The 22,045-nt window shown below is 40.4% G+C and overlaps 2 gene segments (V, D, J or C); both read left to right on the top strand.

The window, feature by feature from the left end:
* Positions 1 to 9,151: 9,151 nt before the first annotated feature.
* Positions 9,152 to 9,924, top strand: LOC119872961. The segment is given in 3 exon segments: positions 9,152 to 9,197; positions 9,493 to 9,819; positions 9,902 to 9,924. Coding segments are annotated over 3 exon segments (396 nt in total).
* Positions 9,925 to 13,074: 3,150 nt separating this feature from the next.
* On the top strand, positions 13,075 to 17,599 carry LOC119876548 (the record flags this gene model as incomplete). The annotated part of the segment is given in 3 exon segments: positions 13,075 to 13,096; positions 13,192 to 13,502; positions 17,477 to 17,599. Coding segments are annotated over 3 exon segments (456 nt in total), but the record flags the coding sequence as incomplete, so codon positions are not given.
* Positions 17,600 to 22,045: the final 4,446 nt, after the last annotated feature.

Here is a 22,045-nt window from a genome sequence, read left to right as displayed (position 1 = left end):
TATTTGGAATAAAAAAGCTAGGACAGTGTATAACTATATAATTTAGCAGACTGGTGACATTGTATTAATTTGCCAGCTATAATAAAATTTTTTATACAGTTGTATGATTTGCACTGGTACTATAATATTGAGTAATCTATAGCCCTTATTGAAATTTCACCAGTTTTCCAAATAGTTAATTTTCTTGCCCAGAATCCAAACTAGGATCCCAAACTGCATTTAGTTGCTGTTTTCTTTGTTTCTGCTAACCTATGGCAGCTATTTAAGTCTTTCTTTGTCCTTCATGGCCTTGAAAATTTGATGAGTACTTGTCAGTTGTTCTGAAGAATGGCTCTCACTTTGGGTTTATGTGACCCTTTTGGACGATTAGATTAAGGTTTTGTATTTCTTGGTGATATCACAGCCAAAAAGTGTAAGGAGCTTCGGTGTCCATCAAAAGATGAATGGATAAGGAAGATATGGTATATGTATACAAGGGAATATTACTCAGCCATTAGAAACGACAAATATGGGGATCCCTGGGTGGCTCAGCTGTTTGGTGCCTATCTTTGGCCCAGGGCACGATCCTGGATTCCCGGGATGAGTCCCACGTCGGTCTCCTCGCATGGAGTCTGCTTTTCTCTCCTCCTGTGTCTCTGCCTCTCTCTATCATAAATAAATAAATAAGTTTTTAAAGAAAATTTTTAAAAAGTGACAAATACCAACCATTTGCTTCGACGTGGATGGAACTGGAGGGTATTATGCTGAGTGAAATAAGTCAATTGGAGAAGGACAAACATTATATGGTCTCATTCATTTGGGGGATATAAAAAATACTGAAATGGAATAAAGGGGAAAGGGGAGAAAATGAGTGGGAAATATCAGAGATGGAGACAGAACATGAGAGACTCCTAGCTCCAGGAAACGAACAAGGCATGGTGGAAAGGGGGGATGGAGGGGGGTGGGGGTGAATGGGTAACAGGCACTGAGGGGGCACTTGATGGGATGAGCACTGGGTGTTGTTCTGTATGTTGGCAAATTGAACACCAATAAAAAATAAATTTATTATTTTGAAAAAATAATCATAACTAACAAAAAATATATGTATATATAAAATAAAATAAAATAAAATAATAAAATAAAATAAAATAAAATAAAATAAAATAAAATAAAATAAAATAATAAAATAAAATAATTGGGTGAACCAGAATAGTCATGTAATCTTAGAGCATCTCTCCAAATATAGCTATTAGTTACAAAGGGAATAATAGCAAATCTACAGTGGAAATACCCAACAAACATTACCTTTATCAAGAATATCCTGAGAGAAAAAATATATCATGTATCCCCTGATATGATACATTGTCAAGAACACAACGTCACTTCTGTGATATTGCAAAGACAGAGATTCTTACAGTTGCTTACTATTTTCCCTAAATACCAGGTAATTGCAAATATTTCCACGTACATTACCTAAGCATTTCCCCGATCTGCACCTGCAATCATTGTGCATCACACGACCACCCAGCTCAAGGAGAAATTTGATAGAAGCAGCATAAACTCCATGTTGGACATGAGGCTGCAAATGCATCAAATATCTAAAGCAAAAGAAGACATACCCCTAATGGGGTCAAAAACTTGATCCAAACACACAGCATCCATGTTAGTGACAGCCTGGGAAGGAAGCAGGATTCACACCAGGATGTTCTGTGAATGTGGAGTCTGAGCATCAACACACACACACACACACACACACATGCACGCACACACACACACAAGAGTATAAAACGTTTTCAGCTTCATCATTGTTTCTGTTAAAAGCAGGGAGGCCTCTCAGCAAATCAGATATGTTTGGATGGAGCCAGGGATAGACACTGGCTCAGGGTGTGTGTTGAGAGAAAGTGGTGATGATGAGGTCCTGATCCAGGAGGGGATTATATGGAGTCAGTTTCCCTCCAGTGTCTGGGGACAGAACTCAAGGGCGCTTGCTGGATTTCCCATGGATGGGGCAGGAGGAGAACAGGGAAGAGTGGAGATCAAGGAGACAGCAGGTAATACTCAAAAATACAGTGTGATGACAAATTCCACTATACAATTATGAAAACTGAGAGAACAAAAGTGGAGGAGGACCTTCCACCTGCAGGGAATAACTCATGGATCCTTCAGGTGCTGATATCAGCTCACTGTGTGAGTCCTCTGACAGCCACATGTTGGAACCTAATGTTGATGTGATGGGAGGAGGAGGTGGGGCCTCAGGGGACCACTTAGGTCAGGAGGTGCAGCCTCATTATGGGATCAGGGCCCTTATACACCAGGATTGGGAATGCCTCCTGCCCTTTGGCTCCATGTGAGGCCATCTGTCTGGGTGTATGTCATACAATTGTTATTATTTTTGCAGTAGTAATGGTTGAGTTTTGTGTTCTATGAAAATCACCTCACTGATGAGTGACAAAGAGAGAAAGCACTTATCACCATGTGACATGGGCTTCAGGCATGAGTTCAGGCAACCTCCCCAAGGACAAGAAATGCAGGAATATAATTGTCATGAGTTATATGTCTCCCTACAGTCTATGTAACTCCATTTTGGATGGGATGGTCTGCTGGAAGTCTCTGTGATGCACACGACCCATTCAAGGATGGAAACTGTAGGATCTGGAGGCAGAAAAGAAGTCTTGTCTCATTTGGCAGGGTCAAAGGGACTGACATGAGAAAACCAAATTGAGCTGGCTCCAGGCGGCAAACTGGAATTGAATTCCTTAATCTTGGAATTTTCTCTAAGTCTTTATCTTCCTCTGTGTGTACAAATGCCAGTTATAGATCCCGCTACAACTATAACAGTTTTATGAAGAAGAGGTCACAGAGGGTCCTGGGTCTGGGTCTTCAGAGAGTGTCTGTGGTGTGTGCTGCGTGCACTGTCCTGTATTGTTTTGGTGCCTCTTTCCTTCAGGTCTGGTATCTACACACGCTCTCTCTGCCTGAAGTGGGCAGTGTGTGGTCCTTGGGAAGAATGCGATGAGTTTTAACTGGGTGTGCTCTGCTCAGCTCATTAAATGAGCCATGAAACCACCTCCACTAGAACTGGGGCCCTGCAGAATTCTCTGGTCAGGAGATGTGGGTGGGCAGGGGTGCAGCCGCTCAGAGAAACCATATGGTGGTGCCTCAAATAGGTAAATGTAGACCTCCCCTGTGATCCAGCAACTGCCCTACTGGGTATTTGCTCTAAGATTACAAAAGTGCTGATTCAAAGGGATACACGCACCTCGATGTTTACAGCAGCATTATCTACATTAGCCAAACTATGGAAACAATCCCAGTATCTGTCAACTGATGAATGGATAAAGAACATGAGAGATAGATAGATAGAACTAGATACATAGGGATTTTACTAATCAATGCAGTGGAATTAAATCTAACAATTTACAAGAATGAGGATGGAGGTAGTATGCATAATGCTAATTGACATGCCAGTGAGAAAAAGAAAATACTGTATACTTCCAGTCATAGTTTGAATTTAAGAAACAGAACAAATGAGCAAAGAGATTGATGCAGAGATCAGGAAATAGTCCCTTCAATACAGAGATAAAACTGATAGTTACCAGGTGGGAGGAGTGTTGGGGATGGGTGACCTGTCAGATGGGGCTTAGGGAGTGCACTTGTCCTGATGAACACTGGGTGATGTATGGAAGTGTTCAATCAGCATGTTGGATACATGAAATGGGTGTTACACTGGAAGTGACCTCTACTGCAATTAATTTTTTTGAATGTTCATAGAAGGTTTAGTTATAACAGCTAAAACTCGGAAACAGCCCAGATATCCTTCAGCCAATGAATGGTTAAACCAACAGTTTACATCTACACCATGGGATACAACTCAGCTATGAAAAGAAACAAATTATTGATACACACAACAACTTGGATGAACCTAGAGGGAATTATGCTGAGTGAAAAAAAGGCAATCCCTAAGGTACATTGTGTATGATTCCAATTTTATAACATTTTTGACATGAAAATGTTGTAAAGATTAGTGGTTTCCAAGAGTTAGGGAAGTGAGTGGTATTGTGGTGACTGACTATAAAAGGATTGCATGAGGGATACTTTCTATAGAACAGTTCTATGGCTTAGTTGTGGTGCTGATTACACAAATATACACATGTGTATAATTGAATAATACTTAATTACCACACACGTGCACACACACAGGAGTGTCTACTGCAATTCAAATAAAAATTTTAAAAAAGCACTAAATAAAACTGGAAATTTTATTCATTGTCCTAAGTTTCATGCAGAATTCAGGCAGTTTTTTTCTATTAAACAAAGGTGATAGTATTCAGGGATTCACTAATTACCACTTATGTGAAAATGAAATTTAATAATCTATAAAAAATGGAAATTCCGGACTTTATAATCTAACAATTGGTGTAGTGAAAAGTAGGATAAAATTAGATTATTCTGCAGCCAGGGTAGCTCAGCAGATTAGCACCGCCTTCAGCCCAGGGTATGATCCTGGACACCCGGTATAGAGTCCCACTTCAGGTTACTTGCATGGAGCCTGCTTCTCCCTCTGCTGTGTCTCTGCCTCTGTGTTTGTGTGTGTGTGTGTGTGTTGAATAAATAAATAAAATCTTTTTTAAAAAAAATGTAGATTATTAAGGCTACTTTAGCCCGGCTCCTTGCTGGGGCCCCTCCCCTTTGGATGCTGTTTTATTTATTTTTTTCCATCTTCTGACTTTGGTAGAAGCGTGAACTCTTCTCACTGTACAATTCCAGCTGTTCTCTCTTTAAATCTCAGGCCGAATTTGTAGGTGTTCAGGATGATTTGAAAGTGATCTAGGTAATTTGGTGGGGACAGGTGACTTAGAGACCCTACTCTTCTGCCATCTTGCCCTTCAGAATGTTGTATGACTTGGGAGTAGATGGCTTATTCTTAAATTTTTGCTTTGGGATATGCTTGTGCTTTAACTCCTGCCTAATTGTCCTGATGTTATTTGCTTCCTACATGAGGGATGAAGAGGATATACCTTGTAAACATTAACATATTATCTATATCTCTACTCAACTCAAGTATATCAATAACCATGGGAGCTCTTGCAAAGGCCCAGATGATATGCGACCAGCGGTAGGACTCTGGTTGGTTCCTGAGCCTCTGAGCCTGGAAGGGCTGACCCACATATCAGGTGTTGTGGAATCAATGAGGTTCTGTTGTAGGTGCTTCAGGGTGAAAATTTCCAGTGCATATGCCTAACAGTACTGTGCTTTACACCTCAAGAATTTTAAGATTCACTCTGTGTACTATTTCTAAAATAAATATAAAGTGGTTTAACTGACAGAAAATCTACCGTATATTTATAAAAGTCTTTTTTAAGGTTCCAGAATAATTTTATGATCATTCAAAATTCAGGAATAAAGAGAAATTTTGCCTCAAAGGACGTAGCCAAAGGAATCTAATTAAATAAGTCTCTCTTTTTGCATTTTATAATTTTATTAATAACAGATAAAGGACATTGGTTAACTAAACTATAGGGACTATCAGTGTGGTGTCCCATGGGCTAGACATCGATCCAAAGCTACCCATCCTAGATCATCTGTGCCCACACCTCACAGGCAGCCGATTCAGGCATGGTCTCCCACAAGCTGCCTGCATGGGGTCATACTGAAATCCTGGACCAGACTGGTTCACACGGGCTGCTGCTGGATCTGCAGGAGTCATGGACAAGTGTCAGCTGGCATTCCCATTCACCTCCCTTTCCTCTGTAGGAAACAATACTGAGCTTGGGGATGCCTGTTTACCAGGAGTGTACCCTGGTCTTCACCTCCTAACACCACCGATCCATCCCAGCACTGGCTCCTTGGGAGAATTATCAGACCAATGACAATCTCATTAGTGATTCACACTGAGAATGTTGGGAACAAGTGTGGAAACCATATCAGGTCTTATCTTCAAGGGAAGAGGACATTCACTTTCACTATCAGAACACAGATCAGAGGTTTATACCAGGGACAAGATCCCAGGAATTAGTCCTTCCAGGATAAGCAGGTCCCCTGAACTTACTGAGAGAGGCTACATTTCCAATCCAATAGAACCTATGGCAATGAAACACTTGGAGGGAAACAACTCAGAGGCTTGATGGCTTCACAAAATTGTCAGGGACCTAATGATTGCTGGGAAGAGACACCTTGTGGATGCCCCTGGGTCTAATCACATTCACACTGAGGATGGTCATGGGTTCTGGCAGACATCCCCGAGCCATGTTTGTAGGGATGGCTCCCTCTCTCCACTGACAAGTGTCCTGCATCATCCCATCAGGCCTGCAGAGAACCAGGTGCACACCAGACTCAGGCGCAATGACAAATTTAGAGACCTTTTTTTTTTTATATGGCAAAGTCTCTCTCTGACTCATGGAGTTTTCCATCCATCCATGTACACGTATCTGAGTTCAGTTAGACACACAGAACCAGAAAGAGACGTGGAGTTTATAGAGGAAAGTGGCTTCACCTGGTTATGAGGTTTCCCTGCCCAATTCACAGAGTGAAGCCACTCATGGATGTTGAGTCCTCAGTCCCCTGCATCTGGATACATGAGATGGACAGAAGGTGAATGTCATTCAATCCTCCAATGTCCAGATCGAAACTCGCCATCATGGTGGTAATATCAAGATCTCTGAAATTATCAACCATGACAATCCGTTGGGCCACAAAGTTATCAACCAAAGATTCAACAATGACCTAGATAAATACAGTCCATACTCAGACATGCAAATGTTCACCTTATTCTCACATGGCATTCACAGTGACACACATTGGCATCACCCTAAATGGCAATCCATAACAGTAATGACCCAAGGCCAAATTTTACCTACATATAATAATTTATATCGCCCCAAATCTAATCATCTAACTCGTGTATCGTGATATTTGGGTACCTTCTTTTGGTGTAAATCCTTTTCTAGGAGGAGATAGATCTATGAAGTGTCATTACTATATTGTACACGCAATATCACATGGCGTATTAACTACACGGGGGAACATGGTATATGGATTAGGATTACTTTGAATGTGTAGACTGCTCTGGGTAGCAGAGGCATCTTAAAAGGACATTGGTTAACTAAACTATAGGGACTATCAGTGTGGTGAATATTTATTCTTCCATTTTATGGAAGTGTGGTGAATATTTATTCTTCCATTTTATGGACATGGAATATTTTCCCTTTCTTTGTGTCTTCTTCAGTTACTTTGGCGAGCGTTCTACACAATTTATTGATGAGCCTGTGTGTTTTCCATTGCACATTCACTCTTGATTCTGGAGGTTTAGTTGATCATAGAGTTGATTGTCCATTTCTGGCTTCTCTACTCTGTTCGATTCATCTATGTGTTGTTTTGTGCACGTACCAGGTTGTATTGATGATAACGACTAAGTAATACAGCTTGACCACCAACATTGTGATGCCCCCCTCCTGTGGTACTTCGATTTTTTCAACATTTTTCTACTTATACAGTGATTCTAGAAGTAAACTGAGGGAGACACAATGAGACAGAAAACCATTGCATGTTTATGTATTAGAAGAATAACTATTGTTGGGACACCTGGGTTGCTCAGTGATTGAGTGTCTGCCTTTCGCTCTCGTCAAACTCAAGGTCCTTGTATGGATCCCACAATGGGCTTCCTGTGAGAGGGATCCCGCTTCTCCCTCTGACTATGTCTCTGCATCACTCTAGGTGTCTCTCATGAATAAGAAAGTTATGGGGATCCCTGGGTGGTGCAGCGGTTTGGCGCCTGCCTTTGGCCCAGGGCGTGATCCTGGAGACCTGGGATCGAATCCCATGTTGGGCTCCTGGTGCATGGACCCTGCTTCTCCCTCTGCCTGTGTCTCTGCCTCTCTCTCTCTCTCTGTGTGTGACTATCATAAATAAATAAAAATTAAAAAAAAGAAAGTTATGAAATAATTTTTAAACAGGAATATTTTAAAAATATATGCTACCCAGAACATTCTATGCAGTCAATGCAATTCTTATCAAAACATCATAGACTTTCTTCACAGATTTGAAACAGACATTCTTAACTTTTGTAGACAGAGGCAAAGATACTAGTGACATATGAATCCAACGCTGATACTCTGGCATTTTCAGACTGCATCTGTTGTGTAAAGAACTTTTTAAGCTCCCTCAGCCAGTCAAACAAATATTTGGTGGGATTCACCCTTTCTCCATTTCAATAGAGGAAAACCATCCTCCAAATCATGGTATGGAACAGGGCTCAGATGGCTCTGCAAACAGCCTTTGTCATCTGCTCATTCATTCACTGACCCAAACCCAAACCCTGGCCTTAAATATCCACAAATGCAACATCGTATTGTCTAAGGACAGAAGTGCTGCCTGCTGTAGTCATTGTCTGGGTGTCATATTTTACATAGCTCATGCACATGGAAAATGAAATGCATCTCCCCTTAGTTATGTCTTATGACTACTGAGCTATTAGATGAGGCAATGGAATCAGAAGAAAAGCAGAGCAATTTTTCTTCTCCAACAAGGTGAATACCTACCCAGGGAAAGTAGGCAATAAAAAATTAATCAGTAGAGAGGAAGAAATATTATTCATTTCCATATGACATGATCTGCTAGGGGCAATGTCTACAAACTTTACAAATTCTAGGAATCAGTTAAGGATTTCAGGGAAAATTCAGGATATAAAATAAATACAGCTATGATTCCACACACTAACAAAAACTATCTATATAAAATCAACAAAAATATCACGTTAACTTGCATCAAAAATAAAAATTTAGAAATAAAATAAAAAAATTATTTCTAAATAAAATTTAGAAATATATTTGAATAAAGGATAAAATACCATACTAAAAATGGCCTATTTTGATGAAAGTCTTTTTAGAAAACAAACAGAAATGAAAAGATTACACCTCTCACAGATGAAAACTTGATATTTCATGAGTGACATCATCACAATGTGATCTGCAAAGGTAATGCAATCCTTGCTATAAACTCATTAGAATCGAATTGTAGTCAAGAGCTGAAGATATAGTCAGAGGACATGCAAATATGGCCCTCCCTCCATTTATTAAGCACCCCAGCCCCGACCTTGAGCTGGGAGAGTAGCCCAAGCCCCAGTATCCCCAGGTGACCATATTCAGTGATCAGGACGGAACACAGACAACTCACCATGGAGTCCGTGCTATCCTGGGTTTTCCTCATCACTATTTTAAAAGGTAATTTGGGGATCCCTGGGTGGTGCATCGGTTTAGCGCCTGCCTTTGGCCCAGGGCGCGATCCTGGAGACCCGGGATCGAATCCCACGTCAGGCTCCTGGGGCATAGAGCCTGCTTCTCCCTCTGCCTATGTCTCGGCCTCTCTCTCTCTCTCTCTCTCTGTGTGTGACTATTATAAATAAATGAAAAAAGGTAATTCATGAAGAATAAGAGACCTTTAGTATGTGAATGGAGGTGAATGAGAGAAACAGAAGATGTGGGATAATTTTCTGACCAGGATGCCTTGTGTCTGCAGGTGTCCAGGGTGAAGTGCAGCTGGTGGAGTCTGGGGGAGAGCTGGTGAAGCCTGGGGGTTCCCTGAGACTGTCCTGTGTGACCTCTGGATTCACCTTCAGTAGCTACTACATGCACTGGGTCCACCAGGCTCCAGGGAAGGGGCTGCAGTGGGTTGCAAGAATTAGGAGTGATGGAAGTAGCACAAGCTACCCAGACGCTGTGAAGGGCAGATTCACCATCTCCAGAGACAATTCCAAGAACACTCTGTATCTGCAGATGAACAGCCTGAGAGCTGATGATATGGCCCTATATTACTGTGCAAGGGACAGAGTGATGGGACCTCAGTGTAAGCCCAGACACAAACCTCCCTGTAGAAGGGGATCGGGACCACCAGGGGGTGCACACTACTCAACACTTCTGTCTTGAAGGCTCAGGAGCAGGTGCAGATTGAGGTTATCAGCAGATTTCCTTTCAGGGTCTGGGCTTCCTCTCCAAGGAGTAGTTTTCCCCACAGAGTCTCTCTGGACATAGGATTTTGTGTTAAAGTATTCATTCTCTATCTTAGAAACTTGGGAAATCAACTCTAGCATCTGCATACTTTTGTAAACAACTCTACTACTTTCACTTCTTGAACTTAAATTTCCCTGACCTGGACTATAAATCACTTACAAATACCTCCATACTCATCAACTGAATATTTTCCTGAATCATAACAGCACTCCCTGTGCACCAGGGAGGAAGACACAAAGAGATGGAAAAATATTCCACGCTCATGGATTGGAAGATTTAGTATTGTGAAAATGTCAATGTTACCCAGGGCAATTTACGCAGTCAATGAAATCCCTATCAAATCCCATGGACTTTTTTCAGACAGGTGGAACAAATCATCTTAAGATTTGTGTGGAATCAGAAAAGACTCCAAAAACCCAGGGGAATACTGAAAAAGAATGCCAGAGCCAGGGCATCACAATGTCAGATTTCACGTGGCACTACAAATCTGTGATCCTGAATACAGTGCGTTACTGGCACAAAAACAGACACATAGATCAATGGAACAGAATAGAAGACTCAGAAATGGGCTTTCAACTCCATGGTCAACTCTTATCTGACAAAGCAGGTAAGACTCTCCAGTGGAAAAAGGACAGTGTCTTCCATAAATGGTGCTGGGAAAATTGGACAGCCACGTGCAGAAGAATGAAACTAGACCATTCTCTTTGTACTGAAGACACATGGAGAATGTCTTCCTCAATAGGAAAAAGTTGAGAGCTTTTCTCCTAAGATCAGGAACAGGACAAGGATACCCTCCATCACCACTGTTCTTCACAATTGTGGTAGAAGGCGTAACCTCGTCAATCAGACAGCAAACAGAAGGAAATTTCCTCCAACTCAGCAAAGAAAAAAATCAAACTTTCACTCTTCACAGGTAAGTTATTTTAAGTTCAAATCCCAAAGATTCCTTTGAAAAAATTTCTAGAACTGACACCAGAGTTCAACAAGATCGGAGCATGTAAAATGAATACAAGGAAGTCAATGGCTTTTCTATATAGTGCAAATGAAATAGAATAAAGAAAAACAAGGACTGGATGCAATTTATAATTGCACCAGAAATCATCAGATAATGAGGGAAAATCCTAACCAAAGAGGGATGGATGTATAGTCTAAATATTACAGAACTCTTATGAAAGACAGTATGGAAGACACAAGTAGATAGAAAATATATATTCTCATATTAGAAGAATTAATATTGAAAAAATAACTATGCTACCAAGAGCAAGTTATCCTTTCAAAGCCAGGTTTATAAAATATCACCAGCATTTGTCGCAGAGCTTGAGCAAACGATCTAAAAACCTTTAGGGAACCACAAAGACCTCCACTAACCAAAGCAATCCTGAAAAAGTAAAGCAAGGCTGGAGACATCCTGATTCTAGTTGCAAGATAAATTATGACGTTGTGATCACCAGAACAGTATGGCGCTCTAAAAAATACAGACTTATAGATAAATAGAAAACTTTAAGAACCCAGAAATGGACCCAGAATAGTATGGTCAAAAAATCTTGACCAAGCAGGAAAGAATATCCAATGAATAAAAAGAAAATATCTTCAATAAATGCCGTTGGCAATATTGGAGAGCCACATGCAGAAGAAAGAAAGTGGACACTTGTTTTACGTCATTCACAAAAATGAACTCAAAGTTCACGAAAAACCTAAATGTGAGTCAGGAAACCATCAGAATCCTCAGGATAACACAGGCAGCACATTTTCTACCTCAGCTGCAGCCACTTCTAGACGTGCCTCCAGAAGCAAGGGAAAACAAAGGAAAATGAACTATGGCGACTTCATCAAGGAAAGAGCATTTTCACAGGAAAGGAATCACTCAAAGTAACTAAAAGGCCACCTAGAGAATGCAAGAAGATATGTGGAAATGTCTTATCAGATTAAAGACTCGAATCCAAATCTAAAATGAACTTATCAATCTCAACACACACCAAAGATATATATCTCCAATCAGAATTAGGCAGAAGTTGTGAACAGACTTCCTGTCCTTTGTGAGGTCCCGCACCACACCATATACTAGGGAGCTGATCCACATGCAAAAAGAAATTCATTTGCTCTCCTAGTTCTGCTATATATCAGAAAAAATATTAGAGTAATGAATCTGACAAATAACAAGGAAAATATTTATGCACCTAAATCTAAGGTTACCCTTGAAATTAGGCAATAATAAAATAAAAGATATTAAAATCAGTCAACAGGAAGTTAAATAATTTGTTTGCATATACATAGTCAATGAGGAAAATTATTCCAAAAAACAATTACAAGTAACTAATGAGCCCAAACAAAATTCAGGAAATAAAATCAACATAGACAATAAAGTTAAAACTTACACACTAACAACACATTTTCTGTATCAAATTTACAAAACAATCACCTTTATACTGGTACCAAAAATAAATATTTATGATTAAACTTCATTAAGCAGAGAAAATACTGTTTAAAAATGACCTATACTAAAGAAAGACCTTTAAAAAGGAACAGAAATGCAAAGATTAATACATTGATGGATTAGAACATCATAAACCCACTGTGAAACCAAAACAAACTGATCTGGGGTTGTGAAGCAATCTTTGTATATAACTTATATTTTTAATTTTTTAAAAAATTTTTATTTATTTATGATAGTCACAGAGAGAGAGAGAGAGAGAGAGAGAGAGAGAGAGAGAGAGAGGCAGAGACATAGGCCGAGGGAGAAGCAGGCTCCATGCACCGGGAACCCGATATGGGATTCGATCTCAGGTCTCCAGGATCGCTCCTTGGGCCAAAGGCAGGCGCCAAACCGCTGCGCCACCCAGGGATCCCTGTATGTAACTTATTAAGAATTGAATCTAAATTGGTAGGTGACTATGTAGTCAGGGACATGCAAATAGGGACCTCCCTCCACTGATTAAACAAGCTGAGCCCCGACCCTGCAGCTGGAGGAGCTCCAGCCCCAGGATCCCCAGGTGACCCCATTCAGTGCTCAGGACACAACACAGACAAACGACCATGGAGTCTGTGCTCTCCTGGGTTTTCCTTGTCGTTATTTTATTTTTTTTTATTTTTTTTTCTTGTCGTTATTTTAAAAGGTAATTCATGGAGAACAACGGACATTCAGTCTGTGAGTTGAGGTGAGAGAAACAGGATGTGGGAGTTTCCTGACCAGGATGTCTTGTGTCTGCAGGTGTCCAGGGTGAGGTGCAGCTGGTGGAATCTGGGGGAGACCTGGTGAAGCCTGGGGGATCCCTGAGACTCTCCTGTGTGGCCTCTGGATTCACCTTCAGTAGCTACTATATGGAATGGGTCCGCCAGGCTCCAGGGAAGGGGCTGCAGTGGGTCGCACGGATTAGCAGTGATGGAAGTAGCACATACTACCCAGACGCTGTGAAGGGCGGATTCACCATCTCCAGAGACAATGCCAAGAACACGCTGTATCTGCAGATGAACAGCCTGAGAGCCAAGGACATGGCCGTGTATTACTGTGCGAAGGACACAGTGAGGTGACCTCAGTGTGAGCCCAGACACAAACCTCCCTGTAGAAGGGGATCGGGATGACCACGGGGTGCACACTACTCAACACTTCTGTCTTGAAGGCCCAGGAGCAGGTGCAGATGGAGGCTCTGGGCAGATTTCCTGTCAGGGTCTGGGCTTCCTCTCCAAGGAGCAGTTTCCCCAAGAGAGTCTCTCTGGGCACAGGATTCTGTGCTTACATATTCAGTCTCTAACTTACAAACTTTGTTGTCATAGAAAGAGAAATATTCCAAAAATGGCAGTGGCTCTTGTTTTGCTTATTCCTTATTCAGTTTCTGATTTGGAAAGTTGGTTGGTTTTAGTCAACAACTCTTCTTATATGCTCAAGGACAAATCTGCTTAAAATTTCTTAGTACTGTCCATAAAAACCAGTTTATTACCCATATCTCCGTTTACCACAACTTTTCCTTTATAAGAGTCCCAGCTGTGTACATGGAATATGAAACAACCACCCAGCTCACTGTGCAATGATTTTATTTTATTTTGTATATTTTTATTGGATTTCAATTTGCCATAATATACCATAACACCCAGTGCTTATCTGGCCAAGTGCCGCCCTCACTGCCTGTCACCCAGTCACCCAACCCTCCGCCGACCTCCCCTTCCACTACCCCTTGTTCATCTCCCAGAGTAAGGATTCTCTCATGTTCTGTCTGCTTCCCTGACATTTCCCACTCATTTTCCTTCCTTTCTTCTTTATTCCCTTTCTCGATTTTTTACATTCCCTGAATAAATGCGACCATATGTTTGTCATTTTCCCATTGGCTTACTTCACTCAGCATAATACCCTCCAGTTCCATCCATGTTGTAGCAAAGGGTGGGTATTCCTCGTTTCTAATATGCAAGGATGTCACTACAAAGGGCTTGAAAATCAAACGGAGAGAAGACGGAGTGTAGGTGTGACTTCAGTCTTGAACCACTCTCACAGAATCAATATCAGTGTGAATCTGGGAAAGCAAGGGACCCCAAGAAGTACATTGTGAGGATGTGTAGTCTGAAGAGCCCCCAAACACACACAGACACGAGAGTACCAACCTTTATCACCTTCATCATAGTGTCTGTTGAGAGCAGGGCAGGCCTCTCAGCATGTCATAAATGCTTGGATTTTGGAAGGACACTGGCTCATGGTGTGTGTTGTGGGGCAGTGGTAGGGACGCGGTCCCCCTCCAGGAGGGGCTTGTGTGGATTCAGTGTCCCACCTGCATCAAGGAGGGAATTCAATAGTTCCTTCTGGATTTCCCATGGGTGGGGCAGGAGGAGAAGAGGGAGGACTGGTGATTACAGGTGCTAGCAGGTGACACTCAAAGATACCATGTGATGACAAATTAAACTATTATGAAAACTGAGAGAACAAAGGTGGAGGAGGACTTTCCACCTTCAGGGAATAACTCATGGATCCTTCAGGTGCTGATATCAGCTCACTCTGTGTGACCTTTACATCCCTGTTTTGTAACCTAACGTCCATGTGATGGGAGGTGAGGTCAGGCCTTAGGGTAGCACTTAGATCAGGAGGTGCAGCCTTCTGATGGGACCAGGGACCTTATACACTAGGACTAGGAAAGCTCCCTGCCTCTGGGCCCCATATGAGGTGACAGGGAAAGGACGGGCTAGTACGTGGGTTCTCTCCAGATACCACATCTGCCTGCACCTGGACCTCAGACATCCCAGGTTATGACAAAATAGAGCAGGAAACCCACACCTGGACTCACTGTCCTCAGCCACCATCCATGCTCCTGTCCTTAGTTGCTGTGCATCACGTTTGTGCCACACATTCTTCCTACAACCCTGGGGTTCGTGAGACCCATTAGTATCCTGGGATTCCTCCCTCTTTCCCACCTGTGCACTTTCAAGGCAGCACATCCCCATGGAAGCGGACATCAAAAGGTTCAGATTTTCCTCTCTGCTGCTCATACTACTATGCAGAATATTCTGGATCAGCCTCCCTCCTGTCATCATTGCCACAGCTATATGTTATGACAACATCCACACCTCCTATGTCCAAAAGATGGTCGATTTTCTACATGTCGACTTGCAGTTTTTGTTCTCCCAGACCTCTGATTTCATCAGAAATCAGAGTGATTGCATAACTACCTATCATGTTCCAGTTATGAGAGAACCTCAAGGACCCTGATCCAGAATCTTAACTCCTCCCTCCCAATGCTGTTATAGCAATGACCATGTGGGGCATGAATTACAAAATGATGAGATCTGGCTATTTCCATGTTGTGAAAATGATTCAGTTATGTAATGACATTGCTGAGGATCTATTAAAAAATAACTTTCTTGAACTTTGAGCGTATCTCTAAATGTAGTGCTAAAACATGGTAACACCTGCCTTGTCCGTTACTTTTTAAAATTTTTTTTGATTTATTTTTTAATTGGAGTTCAATTTTCCAACATATAGCCAGTGCTCATCCTACCAAGTGCCTCCCTCAGTGCCTGTCACCCAGTCAACCCCACCCCCTGCCCACGTCCCCTTCCACTACCCCTTGCTCATTTTGTTAAGGGTCTCTCATGTTTTATCACATTCAGTGATATTTCCCACTCATTTTCTCTCCTTTTCCTTTTATTCCCTTTCACTATTTTTATATTCCCCAAATGAATGAGACCATATAATTTGTCCTTTTCCGATTGACTTATTTCACACAGCATAATACCCTCCTGGTCCATCCATGTCAAAGCAAAAGGTGGTTATTTGTCATTTCTAATGGCTGAGTAATATTCCATTGTGTACAGAGACCACATCTTCTTTATCCATTCATCTGTCAATGATTGTCTGTTACTTTTGCTTGCTTTATAACCAATACCAGTGCTGGAGAGAAGATGGCAGAGAGATGTTTTCATCTGGATTTTGTTTTCTTCGACTCTGGGAAAAAAGGCAAACATATCTTAAATTTGACTAAACATTATTTTCGGACTACATGGCTCACTACCAAATAGATGCCCTTCCAAGTAGGCCTCTAGCTAGAGTACCATGTGAAGAAAAATAAAGAGCATCCAGTTGTTTTCTATGAGACCAGGATCTGAATGTGGGGCATGTGTTCTCTCGGCACAACACAGTCCCTACTTTCAGAGCCACACCATCAGTAACCTCGTGTTGTTGTGTTTTGGCGCAGAGTCCCTGATTCCTCAGAGCCAGGTGTCCAACTGCACGTCAGGTTTTAAGGGAAACAGAAATTGTGCCTGGATCTGGAAGTCTCAGATATGTTGAAAGGGAAATATGAGGCACTGGAGATGTAGATTTTGCAGGAAAGATGAGGAAAATAAGCGGGAAAGAAGTGTTGGTCATATCAACTCTAAAGAAGAAGGATTTGTACACTTTCTGAAATGCACTAATGGCAGTTAGAGAACAAAACTTGGAGTTTCACTACTGAAAATGTGTTAACACTGACTGCATGCTTTGCTTAGAGGTCTTAAAATTGTAGTCTTGACATTCAGGTAATTTTGCCATGTTAAATACATGGTTTATATTCGTTACTCAAAATAAGTATTATACACTTCTAGGCCTTTAGGGAATTGATTTTTATCCACAGAGAGTAAAGATCTTTGCACGACACTGATTTTAAAAGAAGCACACAATGTGTTTCTGAACATCTGTGTTAGTTAAAATTACTCCCAAAATGATAAAAAACAAAAACAAAAAAAGCCCGAACAAACAAAAAACATCCTCTCCTATTTCATTTTTTCTTTTTCTTAACAATAACTTTGGCCATTTTTTTCAGTTCATTATGTCTGTATACTAATTTTTTTCAGCCTTTTACCTCTTAAGCATACTAGTAGAGCATGCTTCCAGTATCTGATGGGTCTGACAGCAGAATGAGTATTAATACAGAATAACCCTCTCTACCTTTTGACAGTAAAGACGGTCTAATCTGCCTAGCAGCTTGCTTTGCCTTCTGACATGCTCACTACCAATCATGCTCACCCTTCTTTTCCAGATCCACTTCCTCATGATACTATCTTCTGACTGGGCTTACTTAAAGGATGCAAGCAAAATGCAGGCTTACCAGGATATCAAAGCAAAGGAAGAACAGGAACTGAAAGATATCCAGTCTAGGTGAAAAGAACAACTCAATTCTTACACATAAATGTTTGCCAAAGTGTTACGGCTGACGAGTTTGCAGCTCTGAGTAGTATCAGACAGCTGCTCTGCAGTACATATGTGTACCCCACCAAAGAAACATATGTAGAAGTAAAAACACTTCACTGTCTGTCTCAAGCTGCGGGGATGTATTTCTAGGAAAACATTCCTGTAGGTAAATCTTTTTCTATAAAGCAGATATTGGAGGTTTCATGTTCGCCATTTTAAAAGGCAACATTTTGACAAAATGATTGTTAATCTTTCTGAAATTTGTGCCATATTCACGTTTATTGGTAGAGCGATCCTACCAAGAGGAGTGCTGAGAATGTGGCATACTCCTTGAGAGGGACTAAGGATGTGCCAGCATCAAGGAATTTGACCATCAATTCACATATGCCATCCGTCCGCAAGTAAATTGATCTATCTAAGGAATAAAATGGAATGGGGGTGAGGGTTCCATTTCTGAAAGCTGACATTTATTAAACTTTGGCTCAAGGTCATGTGATTCTTAACAATTGGCTTTTTAAAAAAATTAACTGACTTCTCTATTCTTTAATTCCAGGACACATTAGTCTCCTGATCCAATCAGAAATTTATTTTTCAATAATGCTAAAAGAATATACTATAAATATACTATACCTACCATTGAAGACGCTGGATTCTGACTCATTGACAAGCTTTCCAAAAAAATTCATAATAGATTTCCTTGAATAAAATGGCCCAGTTGTCATTCTTCATCCTGGGAAATAAATGTCAGCTCTGCCTTAATAAGTATTTGTTTCAGATTTCTAAGAACTTATTATACAACATAAGACCCAAAATAATTCATAGACTTTTGTTCCACAAATGTTTTTCTTAATTAAGAAGTGTTACCTTATTAAAATGACCACCATTCTAAACCATTTTTATGTGGTCTGAATAGCAAGTTTACAGTTTCATACCAACTATCTAAAAACCTCATTTACAAATGGACCACAGACCTCCTCCTACTTTTATAGACTTGAATACTTAAGTAATTTAAATTAGAATAGGTATTTATTTTTTTTTAAATTTATTTTTTATTGGTGTTTAATTCATTTTTAAATTGAAAACTTTCCTGGAATAATACAAGTTCAATGTTCAGCAAAAAACACCTGCTTGTGTTTAAGCAATTTTCAAAAGAAACTTGCCTTCTAAATCATTGTGTTCCAGCACATTAAGTGATTATAAGTATTGGGTATTAGTGATGGTAAACTGTGTTGTTCTTTATGAAATGTTACATATAGCTGTTGGGTGCATCAGTGCTTTTTAAAAGGGGCTGCATAATATAGGGTTAATAATGCATATTCATGTTAACAATTAACTTTTGGTTTGGCTGTTTCCTGGATTTTAAACCATATACATGTGCAGAAATGTATTAAAATGAAAGGAAGCATACCTTTATCAAGATGCTATTTAAATTGAACATCAAGTATAATATTTCATTTGGATTTTTTTTTGTTCTTGTTAATGCCTAAAAATGCCAATTTGGATCTTCACCTTTTTTTAATTGGGAGAAGTTCTCTTCTGTGTAGAACAGTTGTTCCAAAATAGCTTGTTTTGTTTTGTTTTCCTGTTGCATGGCAGACTTAAATATTTTTTCTAGCAGTGGAGGTGCTGTTAGAGTCCAGTTTTCTAGAAGAGGCAGTGTCTCAAGCCTAATTTTAATTTTCTAATTCTTGTAGCTATTACCAGGAATTTCTGAAAGTTTTGTTTAAGTAGTCTAATATTTTCTATGTAAAGGACATTACATTTTGCTATGTATAAATTTTTGTAACCTAACAATGAATTAATATTTTCTATAAATGCCAAGTGTTTCCTGTAGTTCTATTCAAGTGTTACAATAAGTATTTGTAGATAATAGTCAAAAAATAATAGAAAAGACAAAGAGGGATGCCTGGGTGGCTCAGAGATTTAGTTCCTGCGTTTGGCCAAGGACGTGACCTGGAGTCACAGGATCAAGTCCCACGTCAGGCTCCTTGCATGGAGCCTGTTCACTCTCTGCTTATGTCTCTAACACTTTCTCTGTCCCTGTGTCTGTCTGTCTCTCTCTCTCTTGCTCTCATTCTGTCACTCATGAATAAATAAATAAAATCTTTATAAAATATTACAAAAGGCAAGATGTATGTGGTCCTCTAACTAGATGCAGAGAACTCATAGGAAAAATTACAGCAGGCATTCCTGATTAAAACTCTTCAAAGTCGGGATCCCTGGGTGGCGCAGCGGTTTGGCGCCTGCCTTTGGCCCAGGGCGCAATCCTGGAGACCCGGGATCGAATCCCACATCAGGCTCCTGGTGCATGGATCCTGCTTCTCCCTCTGCCTATGTCTCTGCCTCTCTTTCTCTCTCTCTCTGTGACTATCATAAATAAATAAAAATTAAAAAAAACTCTTCAAAGTAGAGGGTAGAGGGAACATACTTCAATATCTTTTTTTTTAAATTTTCTTATTTATTTATGATAGTCACACAGAGAGAGAGAGGCAGAGACATAGGCAGAGGGAGAAGCAGGCTCCATGCACCGGGAGCCCGACGTGCGATTCGATCCCGGGTCTCCAGGATCGCGCCCTGGGCCAAAGGCAGGCGCCAAACCGCTGCGCCACCCAGGGATCCCATACTTCAATATCTTAAAGGCCATCTATGGAAAGTTCACAGTGAATCTCATACTCAATGGGGATTCAAAGACCTTGTCCCTAAACTCAGGAAGACAGCACGGATGCAGGCCCTCACCGATTCTGCTCACAAAAGAAATAGAATTCCTAGCATCAACAATCAGACAACAAACTAAAAGGCATTCGAAATGGAAAAGATTAATTCAATCTCTCCCTCTTTGCAGAGTACATGATATTTTTATATAACCCACAAGAGATATCACCTAAAATTTCTAGAAAGGATGTAGCAACTTAGGGACATGGAAGGAGACAAACCAAGGCTAGAAAGCAGCTGCATTTCTACACACTAACAATGATACTGATAACAAAGAAATTAGGGTATTTTAAACTCATTTACATTGGCTCCAACCATAAGATAAGTAGGAATAGACCTAACCAATGAGGTAAAGATCTGTACTTTAAATCTAGAGAACACGTATGAAAGAAATGAATGAAGACACAAACAGATGGAGAAACATTCTATGCTCAAGGATCAGAAGAATAAACATTGTGAAAATGTCTATGCTACTCAGGGCAATATAGACACTGAATGCAATTCCTATCAAAATACCACGAGCTTTCTTCCCAGTGATGGAACAAACAATCCTAAGATATCTATAAAATCTGAAAAGAACTCCAATAGCCAGAGTAAGGTTGAGAAAGAAAACCAAAGCTGGTTTCAAGCTGTACAGCAAAGCTGTGATCATTAATATGGTGTGGTACTGGCAAAAGAACATACACACTGTTCAATACATCAGAATATAGAACCCAAAAGTGGACCCTCAAACATATGGTCTATAATCTATAAAATAGGAAAGAATGTCCCCTGGGAAAATAAAACAGTCTAAAAAATAATTGGCATGGGGAGAATTGAATGACACATGTAGAATTAAAGTAGACCATTATCTTATACCAGGCAAAAAGATAAAGTCAAAATGGTTAAAAGATCTAAATATGAGAGAACAATCCACCAAAATCTCTAGGAGGAGAAGAGAGAGAACAACGTTTTGGAACTTAGCCACAGCAATTTCTTGCAAGGCATATGTATAATGACCAGGGAATCAAAAGCAAAAATGCATTTTGGGAGTTCCATAAAAAAATGTTCTGCAGAACAAAGGAAACTGTCAACAAACCTAAAACACAACATACAGAAGGGTAGATTATATTAGTAAATGACAAATCAAAGAACTTGTAACCAACATCTATAAAGAACTTAAACTCAACACACAAGAAACAAGGAATCTAGTCAAGAAATGGGGAGAAAACATGAATGGAAATTTCTCCAAATAAAACCTACTTGTGGCCAACAAGTCCATGAAAATAATGCTCCACATCACTTTCTATCAGGGAAAAGCACATCCAAACACATACAGCTGGCACTTCACACCTCAGAGAATAGGAAAATTAATAAGAAAGAAAACAACAAATGGAGAGGATGTGGAGAAAGGGGAATCATCTTACACTGTTGGTGGGAATGTGAACTGGTGCAGCCACTCTGGAAAAGTGTGTGGGGTTCCTCAAAGAGTTAAAAACAGATTTGCCTATGACCCAGCAATTGCACTGTCAGGGATTTATCCCAAAGATACAGATGCAGTGAAATGGCAGGACACCTGCAACTCGATGTTTATAGCAGCCATGTCCACAAGAGCCAAATTCTCAGAGAAGCCATGATGACCTTTGTCAGATGAATTGATAAACATGATACGGTTTATATATACAAAGGGATATTTCTCCATCATTGGAAAGGATCAGTAAGTACC

This window comes from Canis lupus, chromosome 8 (genome assembly GCF_011100685.1).
Source record: "Canis lupus familiaris isolate Mischka breed German Shepherd chromosome 8, alternate assembly UU_Cfam_GSD_1.0, whole genome shotgun sequence".
NCBI classification, from domain to species: domain Eukaryota; kingdom Metazoa; phylum Chordata; class Mammalia; order Carnivora; family Canidae; genus Canis; species Canis lupus.
Note: the sequence above shows the minus strand (reverse complement) of the source record. Positions and strands in the feature narration are given on the sequence as shown.